The 20,360-nt window shown below is 38.1% G+C and overlaps 1 protein-coding gene and 1 long non-coding RNA gene across 2 annotated transcripts in view; one reads left to right on the top strand and one right to left on the bottom strand.

The window, feature by feature from the left end:
* Window positions 1-14,113, top strand: part of CDYL (chromodomain Y like) — a 104,841-nt gene extending 90,728 nt beyond the window's left edge. Inside the window, exons 3-7 of the mRNA XM_063161332.1 lie at window positions 2,813-3,069; window positions 3,666-3,838; window positions 6,779-6,989; window positions 10,998-11,141; window positions 12,200-14,113. Coding sequence (XP_063017402.1) covers window positions 2,813-3,069; window positions 3,666-3,838; window positions 6,779-6,989; window positions 10,998-11,141; window positions 12,200-12,358 — 944 coding nt within the window. The 3' untranslated portion in view covers window positions 12,359-14,113. The remainder of the gene's footprint in view (window positions 1-2,812; window positions 3,070-3,665; window positions 3,839-6,778; window positions 6,990-10,997; window positions 11,142-12,199) is intronic.
* LOC134420936 (uncharacterized) lies at window positions 10,543-17,586 on the bottom strand. Its single transcript, XR_010028464.1, has 4 exons — window positions 17,285-17,586; window positions 16,982-17,070; window positions 14,898-15,024; window positions 10,543-11,224 (listed from the first exon to the last, which is right to left on the bottom strand). It is a non-coding gene; the product is annotated as an uncharacterized LOC134420936 (long non-coding RNA).
* Between the last annotated feature and the right edge of the window lie 2,774 nt (window positions 17,587-20,360).

Below are 20,360 nucleotides of genomic sequence, written 5' to 3'. Positions count from 1 at the left end.
TATGCTATCTCTATTAATGTCTAAAATGCAGAACTGCTTTTGGTTTGTTACAAAACTCTGTTTTAAAATACAGCTGTAATTATCCTGAAGATAAGTCACCTTAATGTAAAGTTTTCATGTAAGGAAATCTCTGGCAATACAATTAAATCTCAGTTGAACTTACTTATTTTCATCCCTGTTTGTTGTACCATGTGTTCAAGACTGAGTAGTAAAACCACCTTTGCCTATGTACTTAAAAAAGTGAAATACTGCTTTATGTTCTCTGAGTTGTCCCTTTGCTTCCAAGGACCAAACACCAAGAGAAGGAGCCCCCTGTGCTGTCAGGTATACAGGGTCCCAAACTTCCATCAGTAATGACAAGCATTAACAAACATGTGTTGAACCTTTCTGTGCCATATTCTGATCTGTACTGGCTGGCTGAGTCTCCCTGTGCAGAATTGTGGTTTCTAAAGCTGACAGATTTTTTTATTCCAGTCCAAGTATCCTGGAATAAAAAAAAGTGTTTACATGATTGGAAAGAAGAGACTTCTTCCTCTTCCAGAATTGCAGCTATCCCTTGCTTGTGGTTTGAAACTCCAACTATTGATAAGTGTAGACAGGGTTTATATAAAAAATCAGGAGGTCTCTTGCCAGTTCAATAAGCATGAAAATTGGTCTGTGGTGTTTACATCTTGATCTTTCTTGCCAGAAGTTTTGTCTCTCAAAGTATATAATCATTGTCTCTTGCATCTCAAAAGTAATTTTTCTGGTATTTGTATATCTTTGGAAGAATGAGTGTGGGAAAATACATGCTCAAAGGTCTTGCACAAATTTAATGACTTCTTGTTTTGGCTTAGTCTGGTCTATCCTGCTCTCCCAATTCTCCGTGGTCTTCACTATGGCTAGGACAAAAGGACAACTTCTTGTTGTGTTCCTAATGAAATATGAGGCAACATTGGTGTTGCTGCAAATTCCCTTTCAGGAGAACTCTTTTAAGGGAATGTAATTGCCATAATATGGTTTCAAAAAAAGTTGAAAGCCTTCCTCATCAAGTTCATATTTAGTATACACCAAATTTTTATTTATTCTGCTGAAATGAAATCAAAAGGAATTTTATAAGCCATGGAAAATGTGGGAATAAATGTGAAATTTTTGTGTCAATACAAAAGACTTATCTTCCATTTCATTTTGTTCATCTCTGTCTCTGAAACTGATCTCAAACTGAATCCAGTTTCTTACTCTTCACTTTAAACAACTAAAAAATTCTGAATTGTCTTGAACTTCACAAAAAGTGAGATAGTAAGAGGCATAAATCACTAATATAACAAGAAAGACCTTAAAAATAGAGTAAAATCTTATTATTGTATAGATCTTAAACAGACAACTTGCCTAATTAATCATAATGTATTTATAATAAACTATTTATTTTAAGTTATTTGATATAAAAACTTAATTTATATCCAGAAACAATTTCTGGAATATAAGTAGGAAAATGTATAATGTTCTAAATTTTAATTAGTCTCTTTTCTTATTATCTCTCTCATACTTCATATGAGTCAAGGTAAGCAGCACTTTAATACAGTTGAAATATCAAGATATTGAACATTCCAGTTACTTAAGTGAGCCTCTTTAATGTCTTCACTGGATGCACAAGTGTTTGAAATATGTTGTAGTTAAAATTTGAAATAATTTAATTTAAAAATATAACTTATTCAGAAAGATAATGATAAATTACAATAACATTTAATTAATAATTTACTTATACATGGTTTAACTCTACTTCCTAAGACATCATATGCACATATGATGTTCTGAAGTACCTGTTAGTGAGATTAGGGCAGTGGCTTTCCAGAATTTAGTCCCAGAGCTCAATTCCCAGGACAAGTCTTTCAAAACTTTACTGTCTTGGATTCTAACACACTTTCCCAATATTTTTAACCCCCCCCCCCCCCCCCCCCCCCCCTCCTATGCACACTCCATTACTTTAGTATGACAAATTTGGGGGAGATTTTGCATGGAGACCTAAACATACAGATCCAGTACGCTCTCATTTTTTCTCTAATGAATGGTAATTATTTGGTATTATGTTTCTAATGGGCACTGCAGAAAAACCTGTCCCTTCTGTGACATGAAAAATGGCCTGTTTACTTGCATGCCTTCAAACTCCCTCTGTGTAAGGGTTTGGGAACAAGACCAGCAAAACTTTAATTCTCTATTTGCCAATTCCAGTAGCAAAAAATGTTTAACATGAGAAAGATCTCATTGTCTGTGAATCTATTAAACTGTCCATCACTTCATGGGTCTTGTACTCCTCTCAAAGTATAGTCTGCATTTCTTCATTTCCATTTTTCTTGTAAAACTATTATGCTTTTTATGATCTTGTCAATCAGATTCTTTATTTGGTGTATTCTAAGTGTCTTTTTCTTTATAATAACTTCTGATTGAAACAAAGGCTTTTGCTTTCTCTTAGCAATGTTGATGCTGTTAAATGACTTTAAAATGTTGGAAAGGGAGAAAGCAGACCATTAACCTACTGAAGTGCCTTGGTATTAGGTTAAATACACATTTCTCCCCTTCTAAAAATAAGTGTATGAAAATTGGTCTGTTTGACTTATTCTAATTGTATATTCTCAAAATTGTAAAATTAATTTCTTGAATCCCTTTGTCATTTCAATTTTGCTCTCTTCACAGTGTCTCTTTCAATAACTTTCAGGAGACAGAATTTCATTTTTACTGTGTGGTTTTAATATGAGTTGCATGTTTTCATGCTAACAGGGATTTTGAGATGGGTGAGCTACTCAAATGTAATTGTACTTGTTTAAACTCTTTCCAGGTACACCCACCTTTATGGAAGCATTAGCAGCCAATGGTACAACCAACATCCAGACATCTGTGACAGGAGTGACAGCCAGCAAGCGAAGGTTTATTGATGACAGGAGAGATCAGCCCTTTGATAAAAGGCTGCGTTTCAGCGTGAGGCAAACGGAGAGCGCGTACCGGTACAGAGACATTGTTGTCAGGAAACAAGATGGATTCACACACATTTTGCTATCAACAAAATCGTCTGAAAATAATTCATTAAATCCAGAGGTCAGAACAATTCTGATTTTGGGAGGGGAGGGGAATTTGAATCCTTACCTTTTTTCTGCTTGTTATTCAGGCACAAATGTACGCAGAACACGATACAGGTTCTTACTTGCAAGGTGTTATATGTACACTTGACTCTGTGTGTAACTCACTTGCATTTAAAAATTCTGTTACCTGACCATGTTGATGTGTACTGTCTTTTAAAAGATGTACAGTGATTTACAAAGTGCAACTTGAAAAAACCTTTAGCCTCAATTAAGGTTTCTTTTTTTTCTGTACTGGTTGCATATGCCATCTGCTGTCCAAATTACAGAAATGCTGAATGAGTGCTTTAGTTACAGATCACACCTAATAGATCTTTCCTTAATGATTTAATTATCCTTGTCTAATTACATTTTTGAAATGCAAAGCTTCTAATACATTAACTTCCTTTTTTTTGGATAATGAAGGAAGTTAACTTTTCTAATAAGATGGTTGAGTGGATCCTAAGGAAAAATTAAAGTTGTTGAAGGGTCTCATAGGGGGAGGAAGGGAAGAGAATAACATGCTGCTTTGTAATGATGAATTAAAATGATTCTTATGAAATTTTTATTTTCCAGGTAATGAAGGAAGTCCAAAGTGCACTGAACACAGCAGCTGCAGATGACAGTAAACTTGTGCTGTTCAGTGCAGTTGGTAGCATTTTCTGCTGTGGTCTTGATTTTATTTATTTTATACGACGTTTAACGGATGATAGAAAAAAGGAAAGCACTAAGATGGCAGAAGCTATTAGGTATGTATGGCTGTCTTCAGTCATCTGATGGGTATTGTTCATCATATGGCCTGGTTTGTTCTGTCTTTATTTCAGAAGCCTCTTATTCAAAAATATCTCAGACATTCACCAGTTACATTATAGTGTGCAGCACTCCTTTATGCTTCTTGTCCTTTTCTATTTGGGTTGTCATTTCATGCATTTTTAATTTTAAATTTTAACTGTGTAAACTGGGAGCATTGCAATACTCCTCCAGTTAAAACCAATATTAAAATACTTCAATAGCCTTAGGGTTTCCAGAAAACAAATTTAATACACCAAAATTCAAGACATGCATTGAATGAGTAAATTGATATAGTACATTCAGAGAAGTGGAATGATGGATATTTTAGAGGAGTAGATTAATACTTGTGATTATCTTCCCAATGCCAGGTACCAAACCTAACATTTAAACAAATTGATCTGAACTATTACCAAGTAGAAGAAAATATACGGAAAAAAGTATGAATCTTGGAGACACATTTTAGTAATACAAACAAGTACATTTGAGCATTGGTTTTGAGATCCTGATCTCTTGCATTCTTTCTGAGTACCTATATTCTTTCAGAGCTCTTCTTCTGTTCTTGTTATCAATGGTCATGTTTCTAAAAAAAGGCCATGGACATGTAAAATCTTTTTCATTGGAGGCGCAGTTGGTTCATAAGGATGATTATAGTTATTTTTATCAAAGGAAATTCTTCAGTCATTTCATGTAAAAATTGCTTATGCAGTGACTTCAGATATGGCCAGAAGGTCTTAGCACTGAGCTTCTGTCACTATTTTAATCTGGGCCCTTCCAGAAACCTGTTTTTTCACCTAATATTCATTGTAATAAAATGGACAAAGGTAACTTAAAAGACTTATAGACACGTACCCTCCCTTTCAAATAAGGTATTTTTCATGTATATTCTAGAAATGGTCCTCTCTGGGATATTCAGACATGATTAAAATTACCTTAAGTCTCTGGATGGGATGTTTGTATGATGCATGAGATGGTTTAGATTTGGGTTTTTGCATTTAGCTATTTCAGTTCACTAGAATGAGTTAAGGAGTATGATAACCTTTAGTGCTGAGTGCAATATAGTAAAATTGTTCTGTTTTGCAGAAATACAAAAATTCATAACACAGATAGGGAGCAAACTTTAAAATTACCTGTGCATGTATTCATACACACGTGACTGTTTTTTCCTAAGAAGCTTTTGGAGGCATTACTGTTTGAGAACAGAAGCATCGATATTTTGTGGGTACTGGAATGAATTGCCATTTTTTTGTTGTCAATGAGGATGAGAATATGCATATGCCACGTAATAGTGTAGTATTACTGACCAAAAGATGGGAGATGGGGACATTTACAGATGTGTGATATGGGATAATAGAGCTCTACCATTAATGCTTGTAGTTTTTAAAAGCAGATTTATTTGTTAAGAAAAGCTCCTCAAGGAAGACCAATAATGCTTTGGCCATCTTCATTTGTACCTTATTACTGTCACTTAAAAACACAGGTAAATACCTTGTGCTGATGCCATACATAAATGCAGTGAGGACCAAGCAGGGCTGTGCCACAGCTGTGGCACCCAGAGGTGTGGAAAGGCTGCAGCCTTATCTGGGAGCTGTGGGACACATGGATGTACCAAAGTGCTGTATCAGCTGATGCTTGTAGAGGGGTGTTAAATCTGCACCTGCCCAACTACTGTGATGGGTTGGGCTGGGAGGAATGGTAGGCTTTTACAGAACCAAAAAATGGTTGAGGTTGGAAGGGACATTTGCAGGTCATCTTGTTCAACCTGCTCAAGCAAGGTCACCTAGAGCAGGTTGGCCAGCACCATTTCCTGGGGTTTTTTTAAATCTCCCAAGACTGTGAGTCCATGACTTTGTTGGCTGCCTATTTGGTCACCCTCACAGTAAGAAAGTGTTCCTGCTGTTCAGAGGGAACTCCCATGTTTCAGTCTGTGCCCACTGCCTCAATGTGCACCACTGAAAAGAGCCTGGCTCTATCCTCTTTGCATCCCCTTTCAGGTACTTTTACACTTTGGTGACATCCCCTGAGCCTTCCCTTCTCCAGCCTGAGCATGCCCAGCTCACTGAGTCCCTGGGTCACCTTGATGCTCCTTTGCTAGACCATCTGGAGTCTCCCTTTCACTGAGAAGTCCATAATGACGCTGGGGCTGAGCAGAGGGGCAGGATCAACTCCTGCACACTCCAGACAACATTCCTCCTAAAGCAGTGCAGGATAGCACTGGCACACTGCTGGCTCAAGTTCAGCTTAGTATCCACTGGGAACCCTAGCTCAGTTTCTGCCAAGCTGCTTTCCAGCTTGTCGTCCAGCATACATTGATCCTGGGGTTGTTCCTCCCCGGGCACAATGCTTTGCACTTCCCTTGTTGAGCTTTAGGATGTTCCTGTCAGCTCATTTCTCCAGCCAGTCAAGGTCCCTCTGGATGGCAGCACAATCCTCTGGTGTATCAGCCTGGTTTTGTATCCTGAGCAAACTCACTCAGAATAAGCTCTTCCCCATCAACCAAATCATCAGCAAAGCTGCTGAACAGAGCTGGACCCATCACTGAACCCATGGGGTGCAACACTTAAATCACTGGCCTGTGCCATGAGTCACCACCCTCTGGGCCAGCCATTCCCACATTTTCCAGTCCACCTCACTGTCTGCTCATCCAGCTCATACATTGACAGCGCAACTCTGAAACTCTTATGTGAGACAGTGCTGAAATCCTCACTCTGAGCTCTGTGTGGACAATATCCACCTCTCTCCCCTCATCCACCAGATATTACCACCTCATTGTGGAAGGTTACCAGGTTGGGTTTGAAAGTGATGTTACTGTGAAGATGAATTATTATGCAGTTTTCAAGGGCTGTTATATTTTACACTCTCAATATATGTAGTGAGCGCATGTTTCTGTTTCTCTTCAGGAATTTTGTGAATACTTTTATTCAGTTTAAGAAGCCTATCATTGTAGCAGTAAATGGCCCAGCCATTGGACTTGGAGCATCTATATTGCCTCTGTGTGACGTGGTCTGGGCCAACGAGAAAGCCTGGTTTCAGACACCATACACTACTTTTGGACAAAGTCCAGATGGATGTTCATCCCTTACATTCCCTCGGATTATGGGCCTGGCTTCTGTAAGTAGCTTGCAGGGTAGGGGCTGACAGCTTCACAATTCAGTTGGGATAATTTATCCAGTGTGATTTCAAGACTTTTTGCCTTCCTATGTTGTCTTTTTCTTAATTATTTTCTTTCTCTCATGAAAACCTTTCATGAGAAGCCACCCCTTATAGCTTTTCTGCTCCATGCTCTTACAACTTAGTCTTCACCTGCATGCACAGAACAGAAAGCAGGCACGGGATTTAATCCCACCTTTGACCCTGATGGTGTCAGAAGGGTCATGTCCTGTGTCCCCAGACACACTGTCCCTGCTGCTGCCTCGTGGGGACCAGCCACAGGTGCCTTGCACTCAGCACAGCACCAGCGTGGCACTCGGTGTCACTGCACAGCAAGGCACTGTGACACCAGCCAGGAGCAGTCTTATGCCACTATGCAAAATAACTATTTCAGTTTCCATGCACCCCTAACAAAAAGCTATTTAAGAATCTGCAACCTATGTTATTTTCATGTTGCTTAGTGTTCTTTCACTCTGTGTTCTTTGAAAACTCAGACCTATGTCCTATTCCAGTTTGGACAGTATGAAACAAGTGCTTGTGGCTACACCTGTTTTCCAAAATCACTGTTTGGTATAAAAGCCATTTTTTCCCTGTAGGTGTTTATTGATTTTCTTCCCTGTAGGTATTTATTGATTTAAAAAATATATATTAAAACACCAGTTCTAAAAGATCTAATAGCTAATTGTGTCATATTTGGATTTAGTTATTAGAAGAGATCAGAAAAGGTAACTGAAATAGATTAACAGATATAAGAGTATCTTTAATATCTTAGCATGTTTCAAATTACTGATTGTTCCTTTCCCTTTTTATTTGGCCATCCATCCATTCATCCATCCATTCCATACATCCTCGTCCTTTAAAGACTTGTGGTTGTTACTTTTCATTTCTTTAGAAGTTGTACAAAAATACACAAGCTCTTCCCTAGTGCACTCTTTCATGTGTGTTTGTGAATGCTCTCATTCTTAAATAGAAAGATTTTAGTTGAAAGCATCCAGTTGTAACAATTCCAAAATGATCAGTCCAAAAAGGGGAAAAAATCCACTATTTTTATAGTATCCTTGACTCTCTGCAGCAAAGCAGTGTCTCTATGGGACAAAGCTGGACTTTACTCAGTACATTTCATGAAATATGTTCAGAATCCATACTGAAGACTTTGATATAGATATAGAAGATAAATTTTTGAAGATATGTATAGTAGATACAGAAGTATGCTTTTGTCTGTAAAAGAGAGAGAGAAGTCAGCAGGAAGATTTTATGAGTGAAATGCAAAACATTCAGGGGGAAAAAAAAAACAAAGCAAAAATTTAAGGCCTCTGAATGCATCATAATATTTTCTACAAATATATCAATTCATCAGGAGTAGTGCCACCCCTAACTCTTGTAAGTCAGTCTTAAAATGCAATGTTGTTAGCTGCAGCTATGTAAAAATGTTACATTGCAAGATTCCTGGAAATATCTTCCATGTGGAGTCAGTCACCTTCTGTGGGTGAGCAGGTATCTCATGGAGGGGGATTTCTTTTTCCCCCATTTTCAACCATGGGTTAATTCCAGGAAATTTGAACCCCAAACTTCAGGCTTCAAAACTGATACCGTCTTGGAATTACCAAGAATTTTAGAAGTGTCCCTGAACTTGGCTTTTGAGTTTTGAAAATAATCTGTAAGACATTGAGGTGATGTCTGTATGGGGAGATGTTATTATGAATCTGCCATGGAGCTCTTGCTCTGGCTGTCAGGTCCTAGATGTGAAGCCCAGGAGCTGTGTGATCACACATCACACACTGGGTCTCCCTGCCAGGCCCCAGCAAGCCTGGCAGGATGTCTTAGCTTTTCTGTCAGTCAGGAGGGAAGCACAGTTCCATAGTGCCTGGAGTCCCTGTCACAGCCAGGGTCTGGGGTGGTCAGAGGCCAGCTGCCTCCTGATCATGGTGCAGGAGAGCTGAGCTGCTCCATGGCCCTGGTGCCTGTGGCCTTGCACCAAAGGACCCTGGTGAGCCTCAAAGTCCTCACTGAAGAGAGTCCAGAGGTCCAAGTGAAGTTCCTCTGTGGAAGGAGATGTTTTCTACTTAGAGTAGAAAGTGAAGGTTGCTAATGAGATTCTTAGTGAAATATTTTTGTCACACTCATTTCTATGGCTGTAGTATATTTCTTGGAAAGTAACCACCAAGTGAGTTAATTTTTACAGCAGGTACAAGGCATGATTATGATTAAAGCTTGTTTAGCAGTTGGTCTCCAGCAGATGATGTGTATAGATCAAAAGTGAAGATGCCAGAGCAAGAGATTTCCCCTCAAAGCCTGTCAAGTGAGAACATCAATGGCAATGCTCATTTCTTGTGAGACTTTATGCTAATACTGTGTTACAGCTGGCAGAAATAAGATAACTGTACCATTCTCACTTAGGGTGTTTCATGTTCAGGAGAACTCAGCAGTTGCAACTAAGTTTTAGGGGGGAAAAAGGGTTTTCTAGCATTGGTTTTTATCCTTGCAAAGATACATATGAAGAATATGTAGACCTCACCACCTGGCTTAAATGCTTACCTGTCATAACTATCAGTTAGATTGACTTCACATTTTGATCTTTCATAGAAATGTTAAGTGGTTTTAAATTATGTTAGAAGACTAATTTTTCCCCAACTGTGTAGGAAAAAGGATTCGGTTTTTAGACAACCATGTGTACATCTCTGATTCTTATTTAGTATTTCAGGTTATTATTATTCACATACATTCTGGAAAATGAGAAGGAATGGTTAATGAACTTTGTGTAGTTGATACTGTGTTCACAGAAGGTAGAACTATAGGGTATAGAACTCGATCACAGTGCAAGAGATTTGGGTTTTTGTCAGCTAATACATGTGAATCACAGTTTTCCATAGTAACTCTGAGAAGATGTGCTGATGGTAAAATCACAGTAAAATACACTAGGAAGCTGGCTGGGTTTTTTTCTTGCGTTCCAAATGGACTGGCAGTCAGGAAGCAAACTACCAGTAGAGCCCAGACTTCATATTTCATTACAAAGGAACAAACAAGAGACTGCAGAATCTCCACATTGCTTCATGTGTAAAATGCAATACCAGGAACATGGTAGCACAGCAAATGAATAATTGTTTATGAAGTTAATAATTAATTATTTGAGATCCTTAACTGAAAGTTGCTGAAATAATTACCAGATGTTCCGCTACTGGAAAATGTTAAAAACCTCAGTATTTTTCCCTCAGAAGTGTTACACCTGTCAGGTTTGTGTTTTAGAACAGCCTTATTTCCTATATTTCATCAATCCAGTAATGGCTTTGTAAGTGGCTGTAGGACAAAACTTTAATGGGGAAATTGGTAAATAGTAAAGTGCATGATAATTACAAATCAAAAACATATACAGAACTAGAGAGAGCATCTTGTTGCATAGAAGGTGGTACTCAATTCTGTACCTTGAACCATGTGCAAGATCTTTTAAATATTGAGGGTTTTTAATAAGACTGCTATATCAGATACTTAAAGGATTTATAATTTCAGTATTGGACTGTTGAAGCAAATGTGAATGTTTATTTTCTATGAATTTGGTCAGAAATTGGAATACATCCTTATAAAGGGCAAGCTGATGTATTCATTGCTGGTTTACAGATTGGCCAGGCATTATAACCTATTCCCACATACACAGATAACCAAGTCAGCAGTACTGTAAGAAAGCCAGAGCTAACAAACATTCACAGCCAGGAAATGACAGAAGACATTTTCACATTTAACCATTAATCATAGACATCCACATTTCAATAACTACTGACCTAGTACTGCTCAACAACACGGACCAGCCAGCTGTAGGCCAGTATTTTTCTTTTTTTAATTAAAAAAACTTGGAAGAGCTGTAATAAAACTATTTCAAACAGTGCAGGCATTTTTCTTATTTGTTTTGAACATTTTTCCTTTGATGAGTTTTGTCTCATTACATTTCATACCAGAAGTAACTTTTTATCCCTTCAGGCCAATGAAATGTTGTTCAGTGGAAGGAAGCTGACGGCGCAGGAAGCTTGTGCCAAAGGACTCGTCTCCCAAGTGTTCTGGCCAGGAACATTCACACAGGAAGTAATGGTTCGAATTAAAGAACTTGTCACATGTAATTCAGTTGTAAGTTTCCTTTATCTTCTTGTATTTTTATGATTAGATGAATAAGAATTAATCTAAGTAGTACTGGACTGTATCTTCTTGTCCTGGGGAAAAAAAACAAGGAGTCTTTTCATGAAATGAGGACTGCATTATAACACAGCAATGTTTTTTGACAGATTTTTATGTATCTGTTTGGTTTGTGTTTTTTTAGGATTCTTTTTAAAGTTTCTATCTGATTCTTAAATATAGCGTACTGTGGCATTTGATAAGGAACATAAACTAAACCAGCATTGGATTTTTATAATGTAATTTGGTATTAACAGAGTTGCTGAAGTCCAACTTGGTCTAATCAACAGTACAAACAGTTGCCCTAATATCTGCACAGAAACACAGAAATCTTGAGTGAGGCTGAGTTCTAATTTAAGTTACCAATGAAATAAATACAGTCTTTGAGGTTGTGCTGGACTTTGTTTTATGAGTAACACGTAGTGGTTGTGTGTGCTACTGGCAGTTGCACAAGATGGCATCAAATAGTGGTAATTTTACTTTTCTTACAAGGAAAGATGCAGTACAAATTAACTGTTCTATGCACTAGAAATTAGAAATTTTGGATTTTAAAAGCAAATTATTCATTTTCTAAACAGAAAAAACAAACAAGAGTTTTTTTCAGTTTATTTTAAGTGCTCAAGAGCTCAAGATCTGGCCCCTTATTAGACCAGTTTGGGATAAAAGTGTTACGATTAGCCTTCACTACTATGGCCTTGCACTTTCCTATAGTTACAAAACCATATATATATATAGATATATTTTCATAGTTACTTTATGATTTTCATTATTTTCATACTTCTGTGCACTTTTAAATTGTGCTGGTATAAGGCAAAGGAAATTTTGTGGGATGGCACAAGGCAGATGAATATGAGAAACATTTCTTACAGTCGTAGTAATGAATTGATAAGCTTCAGTTGATAATCAGCTCCAGCATTTGTCTATATAAACCTGTTACTTGCCCATAGAAGCACCTGGCAGATCAGTTCTCAGGCAATACTGACCCAACTCCCCCTTTTTTAACTTTGGCCCAGGTACTTGAAGAATCCAAAGCTTTAGTACGGAACATCATGAAGGTGGACTTGGAACAAGCAAATGAAAAGGAGTGTGAAGTTTTGAAGAAAATCTGGGGCTCAGCACAAGGGATGGACTCAATGTTAAAATATCTGCAGAACAGAATTGATGAATTCTGATGAGATGCCCGTGACACTGGAATTGTATTTCTTGGATATCAGGGCAAGCAAAATAAGCCCATTTAAAAAACCCTTATATAAACTAACCCCTTGCTCAGCTTGGGAACAGGAGTGGACACACACCCCCCTTCCCCTTTTATTGTCAAGGGGTTTAAAAGTACTGTATCTCTTAAATTTGAACAAAACTCCTTTCTCCCTGATTGTTACATGCAGATGTATACACACACAAGTGTATGTGTGTGCATATATCTATATATGTCTTTTATATATATATATTTATATATATATATAGATATAAATGTAATATGTGTGAGAGTGTGTATGTAGACACACACACACACACTAGGTTAAAAATTATAGAGTGCACTACCAAACATCTCTTTAAAAGCTCTAGTTTTTGTTATCTTTGGCTAGTACTGTATCAAATAGAGAATTCATTAAAAAGTTAATGGTGTTGCATTATTTTCTGTGTGGCAGGGAAGTCTGGAGTAATGCTTTTCTTTTTCATGAGAATACAGAATTGAAACGGGTATTAGCCAGCCCTTGCTTTCTCTGCCCCATGAGTCAGCTTAGAGAGAAGGTATTGTCTCAGAAGAAGGTTGAAATACCTCAAGTAATGGAGCATTCTGAAACTTTGGGGTAAATAAACCCTATTATGCTTAAATCACACATATCCCCAAAAAGAGAGTGTGCTCAGGATTAATGCTAAGGAAACACTCTGTTATTTTTTGGGGGGAGGTATGGAGGGGTGGGAGGAAGGGGCAGGAATATGTCTGATTCTTACCCATACAGCATGAAGAAACCACTGTCTCTTAGGGAAGGGAATGAGGGAGAGCCAGCGGGAAATGGAAGGGGGAAGGAAGGAAAACAAAACAAAACAAAACAAAAAAACCAACACAAAAAAGCTTGTTTTGCAGTATTAGTGAATCACTGAATATCTTATGTATGAATATCCTAAGTTATAAGTTAGTTTTAGTGGGTTTTTAAAAAGCCTCTTTGGGTTGTTGTTTGTTTGTTTGGGGGTTTTTATTTGTTTATTTTGGTTTTTTTAATAACTACATAAGTGCTCCTGTTGCTGGGTGAAAATACTACTTTATATACAGTTTGGGGGTTTTTTTTGGTTCTTTTTTCCTATTTGCTGGTTTAATTGATGTATTACACCAAAAATGCATTTTATGTTCATAAATTTTAGGTTCACTTAGAATATATTATTTAATAAGTTAAAATTCTTTTGGCACACTATTAAGTAAAAAAAAAAACCTCTTAAAAAAAAAAAAAACTACCTTATATTAGATGTTTAATGTTCTTTGTCTATGCTTTTTTATTATTTGAAATATACACTATATGCAGTATGGTGTAAAAGAGTGCCCTGTGTAAATAGACCTATTTTGCATTCCTTTCAGGAGTGGTTATTGATTCCTGACTGCAGATATCTATTATTACTTGGGTATCTGTGCTTGCAATCTTATTGAATGTATTATGAAGAATGAAAATTAAATCAAACCTTATTTTTGTACAGTTTTGAACTTTTTACTTGGAACTGACCCACCTCCCCTTCCCAGTGGAGAGCTGTACAGTGTGTAAATCTGCCTTTACCTTGAATTGGTACAGTATTTTTGCATCTGTGGGACCTACTTCTTTGTTCTAGTAGTTTGAACTATATATAAACTGTACAATCTGTAAAGTTTTTATAGAATAAATATTCAGCTGTGAAAACTGGTTAAATAAAACTAATATTTCTTAACACATTTTAAATGTGGTTCTCTCACAGAGTTGTCTTTTTCAAAGACACTTCCATTCTAGTTTTGAAGTTGCTGAAATAAATCTTGTAACTTAGAGGCTTTAGTATTTGTTTTATTTTGTTTAAAAACTCTTAATTTCCTTCAAATTAAAACTTGAATATTAATTTATTGATGTAAATTTTATGTAAGTTTTCTCTAACAGGAGGTAGATGGGGAAAGAAGACATAGGGAGTCATTCTGCTTTTAATTATTTTGTTAGAGTTCAAACTAATGTTCAGTAAATGCTTTTTTGCAATCTCTTAAAAAAGACTGTTTTCCTTACAATAGTGGGGTTTAAGTTAGAATTCCTTGGTTGAATTTGATTTTAGTGAAAAGAAGAATAAAAGATACCTTTATCTATGAGTTCTGTCATGTCAAACCTTTCAGAGTTCAATTTGTAAAAAGATTGCTTTTCTAGCACCTCTAAGGCCATGGTGTTCATATATATATATATGTATTAGCTGGGGGGATTATTTATGCTTTCCTTAAACACGAAAGAACTGTTACAGTGAAGACATTTAGAATTAAATCAGTTGAAGGTACAGTCAGTTAATAATTCTGCTTAATTCATTTTTTTGTGTTGCTGTCAGTCAGCCTGTTGTGCTGCCTACAGTTTGCATGATAAAATGGAAATAATTTATTGACTGTTTTAAATTCCTGAATACTGGAAAAAGTCATTCAGGCCACTTCCTTTGCACTGTCAGTAACTAACTTGACACTATTAACAAATCATGTTCTCATGCATAAATATTACACACCTTTTGTCCATACACTGGACTAGAGGAATAGTGTTTCTTCAGGAAAACACTGTCCCATTCCTTTCAGCATGGGTCAGTGAGTATCTGTTGATGTGTGTGAAGGTTACAGTCAAGTCCAGTTCAGTCTCTGCAAAGCCGTAATAGAACAACAACAGGAACATTATAGACCTCTAATAACAAGCAAGACAACCTGAAAGATCATAAAAGCTGTCTTAAGACATTTTTAAAAGAGTGCTTTCAAGGGTTTTCTTCACAGAAGAGACAGGTCTTTGTCGAGCCTGACTCATTGCTGATGCTTGTACTGTTTTGCATAAATTTGCAGTACTGCACAGAGCTCCTAACCTGAAGCATCAGATTTAGGCTTTGATGACTGAATCCAACCGTAGTCACAGATGTTCTCCCAGACATGTAAACTCTGCAGACAGCATTTCTTGTAAAGCTCCAGATTTGGGGTCACAGCTTCCCTGAAGTACTTCAAAATGGGTCTTCTGTGTTAATTCTTGTGTAAATTTGGAGGATTTCGGAGCAGCACAAATTTCTAAACCCATGTGTAATGCAAGAACTTAGAAACAGTATCTTTCTAAATGACTGCCAAGAGAATTTCCATAGGAGAATTTTTTTTTAACAGAAAAAAAAAAAAATCTGGTTTTCCTCCTTTAGGCTTGAAGGTAAATCTCCTGTTTGGGTGCCAGTGTCTAGTCGAGGGCTAGCAGAATTAGGAATAATGGTATTGGAATATAAAATTCAGCTAGTTTTATAGCCTTGCTTATTTCTGACCCCTGCATCTCCTGTCAAGACTATCCATTGTAATCACTACTACACGATTTGCTTAATTAGTTATGGAACATCGAGACAATCTGTGAGGCAACTGGCTGTGTTGGCGCTGAAATTTAAAAGTAGCACAGGAGCCTTGATAATGCAGTGTGGGAGTCCCTTCCATGAAGTTTGAGTTCTCTTTCTGAAATAGGCAACAGCCCAGGCACTACCCAAAACAGCAAACTGATGAGCATTGGCCACAGGACTGCACCAGCCACTTTACCCAAGGAAATTCTATCATACTCAAATTTCTTTTTGGAAGTAAACAAGATAACTTTTCTCCAGATGAGTAAATAGTAGCAGAGACGCACGGGCTGAAGGTACTTGGAGCTGTTTGAAAGCTACCTGTGTGCACTTAATCCCACCTTCTGCTGATGCATTACTTAGAGCAAAAATCAGAGCAAGGTCTCAACCTTGTAAAGTAACCTACAATATTTTGGGGTAATCTGCAGATCTAAACCTGCCTGTAGATTTTTTCTGTGTTCACAAATCTGGTATTTGAAACAGTTCCTCTGAGCAAGTCCTCTTCTGGATTGACAACATTGCTAAGAGACACTTTAATTTAGAAGCTGCGCCATTATTATTATGGAAAAATGTTCAGGTGAATTAAATTACCAATTTAGGTGGGATTCATTTCCTAAAGTCAGGGATACTTGGAAAGAATAGAAAAGAACACATAATACTGAGCTATAAATTGCTTAACTTTACCCAAACAGTGGATAAAACAGGACTTCAACCACTTAGGGAATGAGGCAGCAAACAAAACATTTCTGCCAAATGGACAGGTAAAACTTACTTCAATAAATGAAGCCAGTGCTCTACCTGGGTTTGTTGCTGGAAGTTCAGGCACTTTCACATTGATCTGGGACATGACAAGTGTGCTTCAGAGAGTAGGAGGGAAATGCCTCAACTCACTCACAGCTTGCCACATGATTTTCCATCCTAAGGAACTGTCACTAGCTGTCAACACAGACTGTTACAGAGCTTCCAACACAGCTGGAGTTGGCAACCTTCAGTCATGGAGCTCAGGTCTACTGGAGATGGGACGCTGGTGGGTTTGCCTTTCCAAGGAAAGAAGTATCTGGAAGGAGAGCATCTGTATGGTACATCATGGTCCTGCCTTATACTGCACCTCAGATGTTTCTAGAAAATACTTCACTCACAGCCCTCTGCATTTTCTTTCCTTACTCGAGGGGATATGACTGAAGTCATGCACCAAGCTTCCTAACAAACAAACCCTAGATATAATTATCGCTTGAGGTACTCACAGGATGAAAAGTTGTTTTATGGGCGAAGATGCTGAAGTGTGATGCAAAATGAGAAGATAGTGATAAAACTCTGGTCCTCCTCATCCTTCCTGCACAGGGAAAAATACAAAAAATAAGTAGAATTAGAAACCACCAAAAGAACTGTGTAGTACATAAAGGGAGCTACAGAAAAGCAGAGGAGTGGCAGCTGTTCTCCCTGAAGTCCTCATTCTTACTGCACTCAATTCTGGAAGAGCTACAGTTGACAGGAATATCAGGTGCATGTATACCTGTTCCACACAGTCTGGAGGACATTATCAGTACCTGTGTCTAAACTCAGATTTTGAGTCTCGGGCCCTGGTCTTCATAGGGGACTTCAACCACTCTGATATCTCCTGGAAGGACAATACAGAAAGGAAGGCACGGACGGTGCGAGGAGGATGGAGCCAGGCTCTTCCCAGTGGTGCCCAGTGACAGCACTGGAGCAGTGGGCACACGCTGAAGCACAGGAGGCTCCTTCTGAACAGCAGGGAACAGGAGTCCTCTTTACCCTGCTTTGAAAAAAAACATAAAGAAAAGTTATTAATGCAAAGAAAAAGAAATTTATTTCCTCTAGGATAAACAGGATTTCAGTACTTAACCAAAACAAATCCATGCCTTACACTTGAAACATTGCTTTGGCCTCAGCAACTCCTTGAAATTTTACATTTTGTTCCAAATTCTGCCTCAATGAATGAAGGGGAACCCAGCCGTGGCAGTCATGCTGAAGCAGAACCACGTGGCCTACCCAAGGAGTGGGCAGTGTGAGCCTTTAGAGCCACTGTAACTCCTCTGTTCCACGTGGTCTGGGTACAACTAACTAAACACTCACTATAGAGGAGCAACTGTGCAACTCTGCAGGGTGAGATATCAATTCATAATGGTCTAATATGTCATGGACATATTTTATGAAAAATCCTTTTGCTAGGATCTTTTCTCCTGAGAAGCTGAGAGGCCTCAGAAATGAAATGTAAACAATAATTATCTGCTGCTAAGGAATGCAACAGGTGCATCTTTGATTGGTCTCATGTGGTTGTTTTTAATTAATGGCCAATCACAGTCCAGCTATCTCGGACTCTCTGGTCAGTCACAAGATTTTATTATTCCGTTCCATTTCTTTCCTTGCTAGCCTTCTGATGAAATCCTTTCTTCTATTTTTTTAGGATAGTTTTAGTATATCATTTTCTTTTAGTATAATATATATCATAAAATAATAAATAAGCCTTCTGAAGCATGGAGTCAAGACTCTCATCTCTTCCCTCATCCTGGGACCCCTGGGAACACCACCACATTAATAAACCAGTAGTTCCAAGATGGTGCTTCCCAAGACTCATAACCATCTCCAGCAAAACATTCTGACTGCCAGACAAAACTGTATTATTTGTTTCAGTAGGAAAAGGCACTCACTGAGGCCACCCCCAAAGTCACATGCTGAATAAACTGGCTGCTGACAGCAGCAACTTTTGTGACATAAGGTGCTGCTCCTGACAAATACCAGGTTCTTGGAATTCACTGAGCTTGCCAAGGTGGGCTGAGATCTTTAACCAAACAATATTACTAAAAAAACCAAAACAAACCTAAAACCGCCTGCTATGGCAGGAATAACCAAAACAAACACTTCTAAAAATATCATGCTTGCACTATGTGAAGTAAAAATGACAAAATGATATTTTCTTTCCATGTTCAAATGTCAAAAAATGTAATGGCCCCATATTTCTTTGCTTCTAGCCACTGTACACACACACCCACCCACCTCTCCTGCCCTTATGTTCAGAAAGATGGGTGGGGATTTAAGCTGGAAACTTGATAAACCCAGAATGGACATGCTGGAAGCATTATTTTGGATGCTTAATAACAGTTAACAAAATTGAAGCTGTGAAAATCTGGGAGTTCTTTAACTGAGTGACCCCTTCCTCGTACCAAGGGGATGAAAATAAGAAAACAAAGAGAAGCCACTGTGGGCACTAGATGTTTTTCTGCTTGGTTTTGGTGGGCTCCTCAGGGCCAATCGTGTCAAAATAAGGCTCTGCAATTTTAACTGTTATCTCAAGAGCTGGGCTGTAACACCCACAGAAGGATTTCTGAAGACAGTATTATGCCATAGCTAAGAATAATTGAAGTCACACTTTTGTTTGTTAATGTTTCTGAAAGAATTGCTTGTTGGCAGAAAATTGCATTCTGAACGGAGATGAAACAAGTCCACGCATCCAGGGGAAGAGAAAGTTCAGGTCTTGACATCAGTTTTCTCAAAGAAAAATAATACACACCAGCCATTGTGGTGGAGGAACCGGGGGCAACAATTTCGTTTTTTTGGGGACATTTTGGATAACTTCTTTCAGCTCATAAGAACAGCTTTAGTTTACCATAGAATCATAAACATCTGAAGTAACTGATATTAGTCTGTGGGGCAGGAGAATTGGTTCCAATACCTTCAAAAGGTCTTTGCAAATTGTTAGTCCTAATGATGTAAAGCAGGAAATTTGGAAATCTCTCACAACCCTCTCTCAGAATAAACTGTTAAAAATAAAAAAAATCATTCATATCCCTGATCATTCTGGAAGGTCCTAGTGCAGGAAGATAGGCTACTGCATTTAATACCTGGAAGAAATACAGCCCTGAGGTCTGCAGTTCAGGTTCCCCTACAATGGATACCCCATTGTCACACTCAGATGAAGGCAAATCTACTTTTCACATTCATTCAATTCTTTTACATTCTGTTACAGGTTTAGCAGGTTAGATCAGCAAACAGATTTTTCACAGACATTAAACATTTTAAACATAATTGATTGAAAACAGTTTTCAATGAGGAAAAGAAAAAGCAGTAGGTGTGCAAGAATTATATCAATGAGGTACCTCAAAACCTGAAATTAAGTGAGGCATTTCTGGAAATCTGTGGCTAGCCTACTTTTAAAATGCCATTCAGCTCCTCACTGCACTTCCTCACAGCAGGATGCTTCTATCCAATGCTCACATGGTAAATTAATGCTTTGGGAATGAAAGTCACTGAGCAAGAGATGTGGCACCTCTCCTTATAGACAGTTCTGGGCACACAGGCATTAAAATCACAGTTTTGGCACTGAGCTGGCATGAGGGAATGGCCTGAAGTTGTGTCAGGGGAGGTTTAGGTTGGATATCAGGAAAAGGTTTTTCACCCAGAGGGTGGCTGGGCACTGGAACAGCTCCCCAGGGCAGTGGTCACAGCACCAAGCCTGACAGAGTACAAGAAGCGTTTGGACAGTGCTCTCAGACACATGGTGTGGCTGCTGGGGTGTCCTACACAGGGCCAGGAGTTGGACTTGTGATCCTTCTAACTCAGGGTGCTCTGTGATTCTAAGCAACACAGCAGTCTCTAGTGTTAATA

This window comes from Melospiza melodia, chromosome 1 (genome assembly GCF_035770615.1).
Source record: "Melospiza melodia melodia isolate bMelMel2 chromosome 1, bMelMel2.pri, whole genome shotgun sequence".
Taxonomy (NCBI): domain Eukaryota; kingdom Metazoa; phylum Chordata; class Aves; order Passeriformes; family Passerellidae; genus Melospiza; species Melospiza melodia.
Note: the sequence above shows the minus strand (reverse complement) of the source record. Positions and strands in the feature narration are given on the sequence as shown.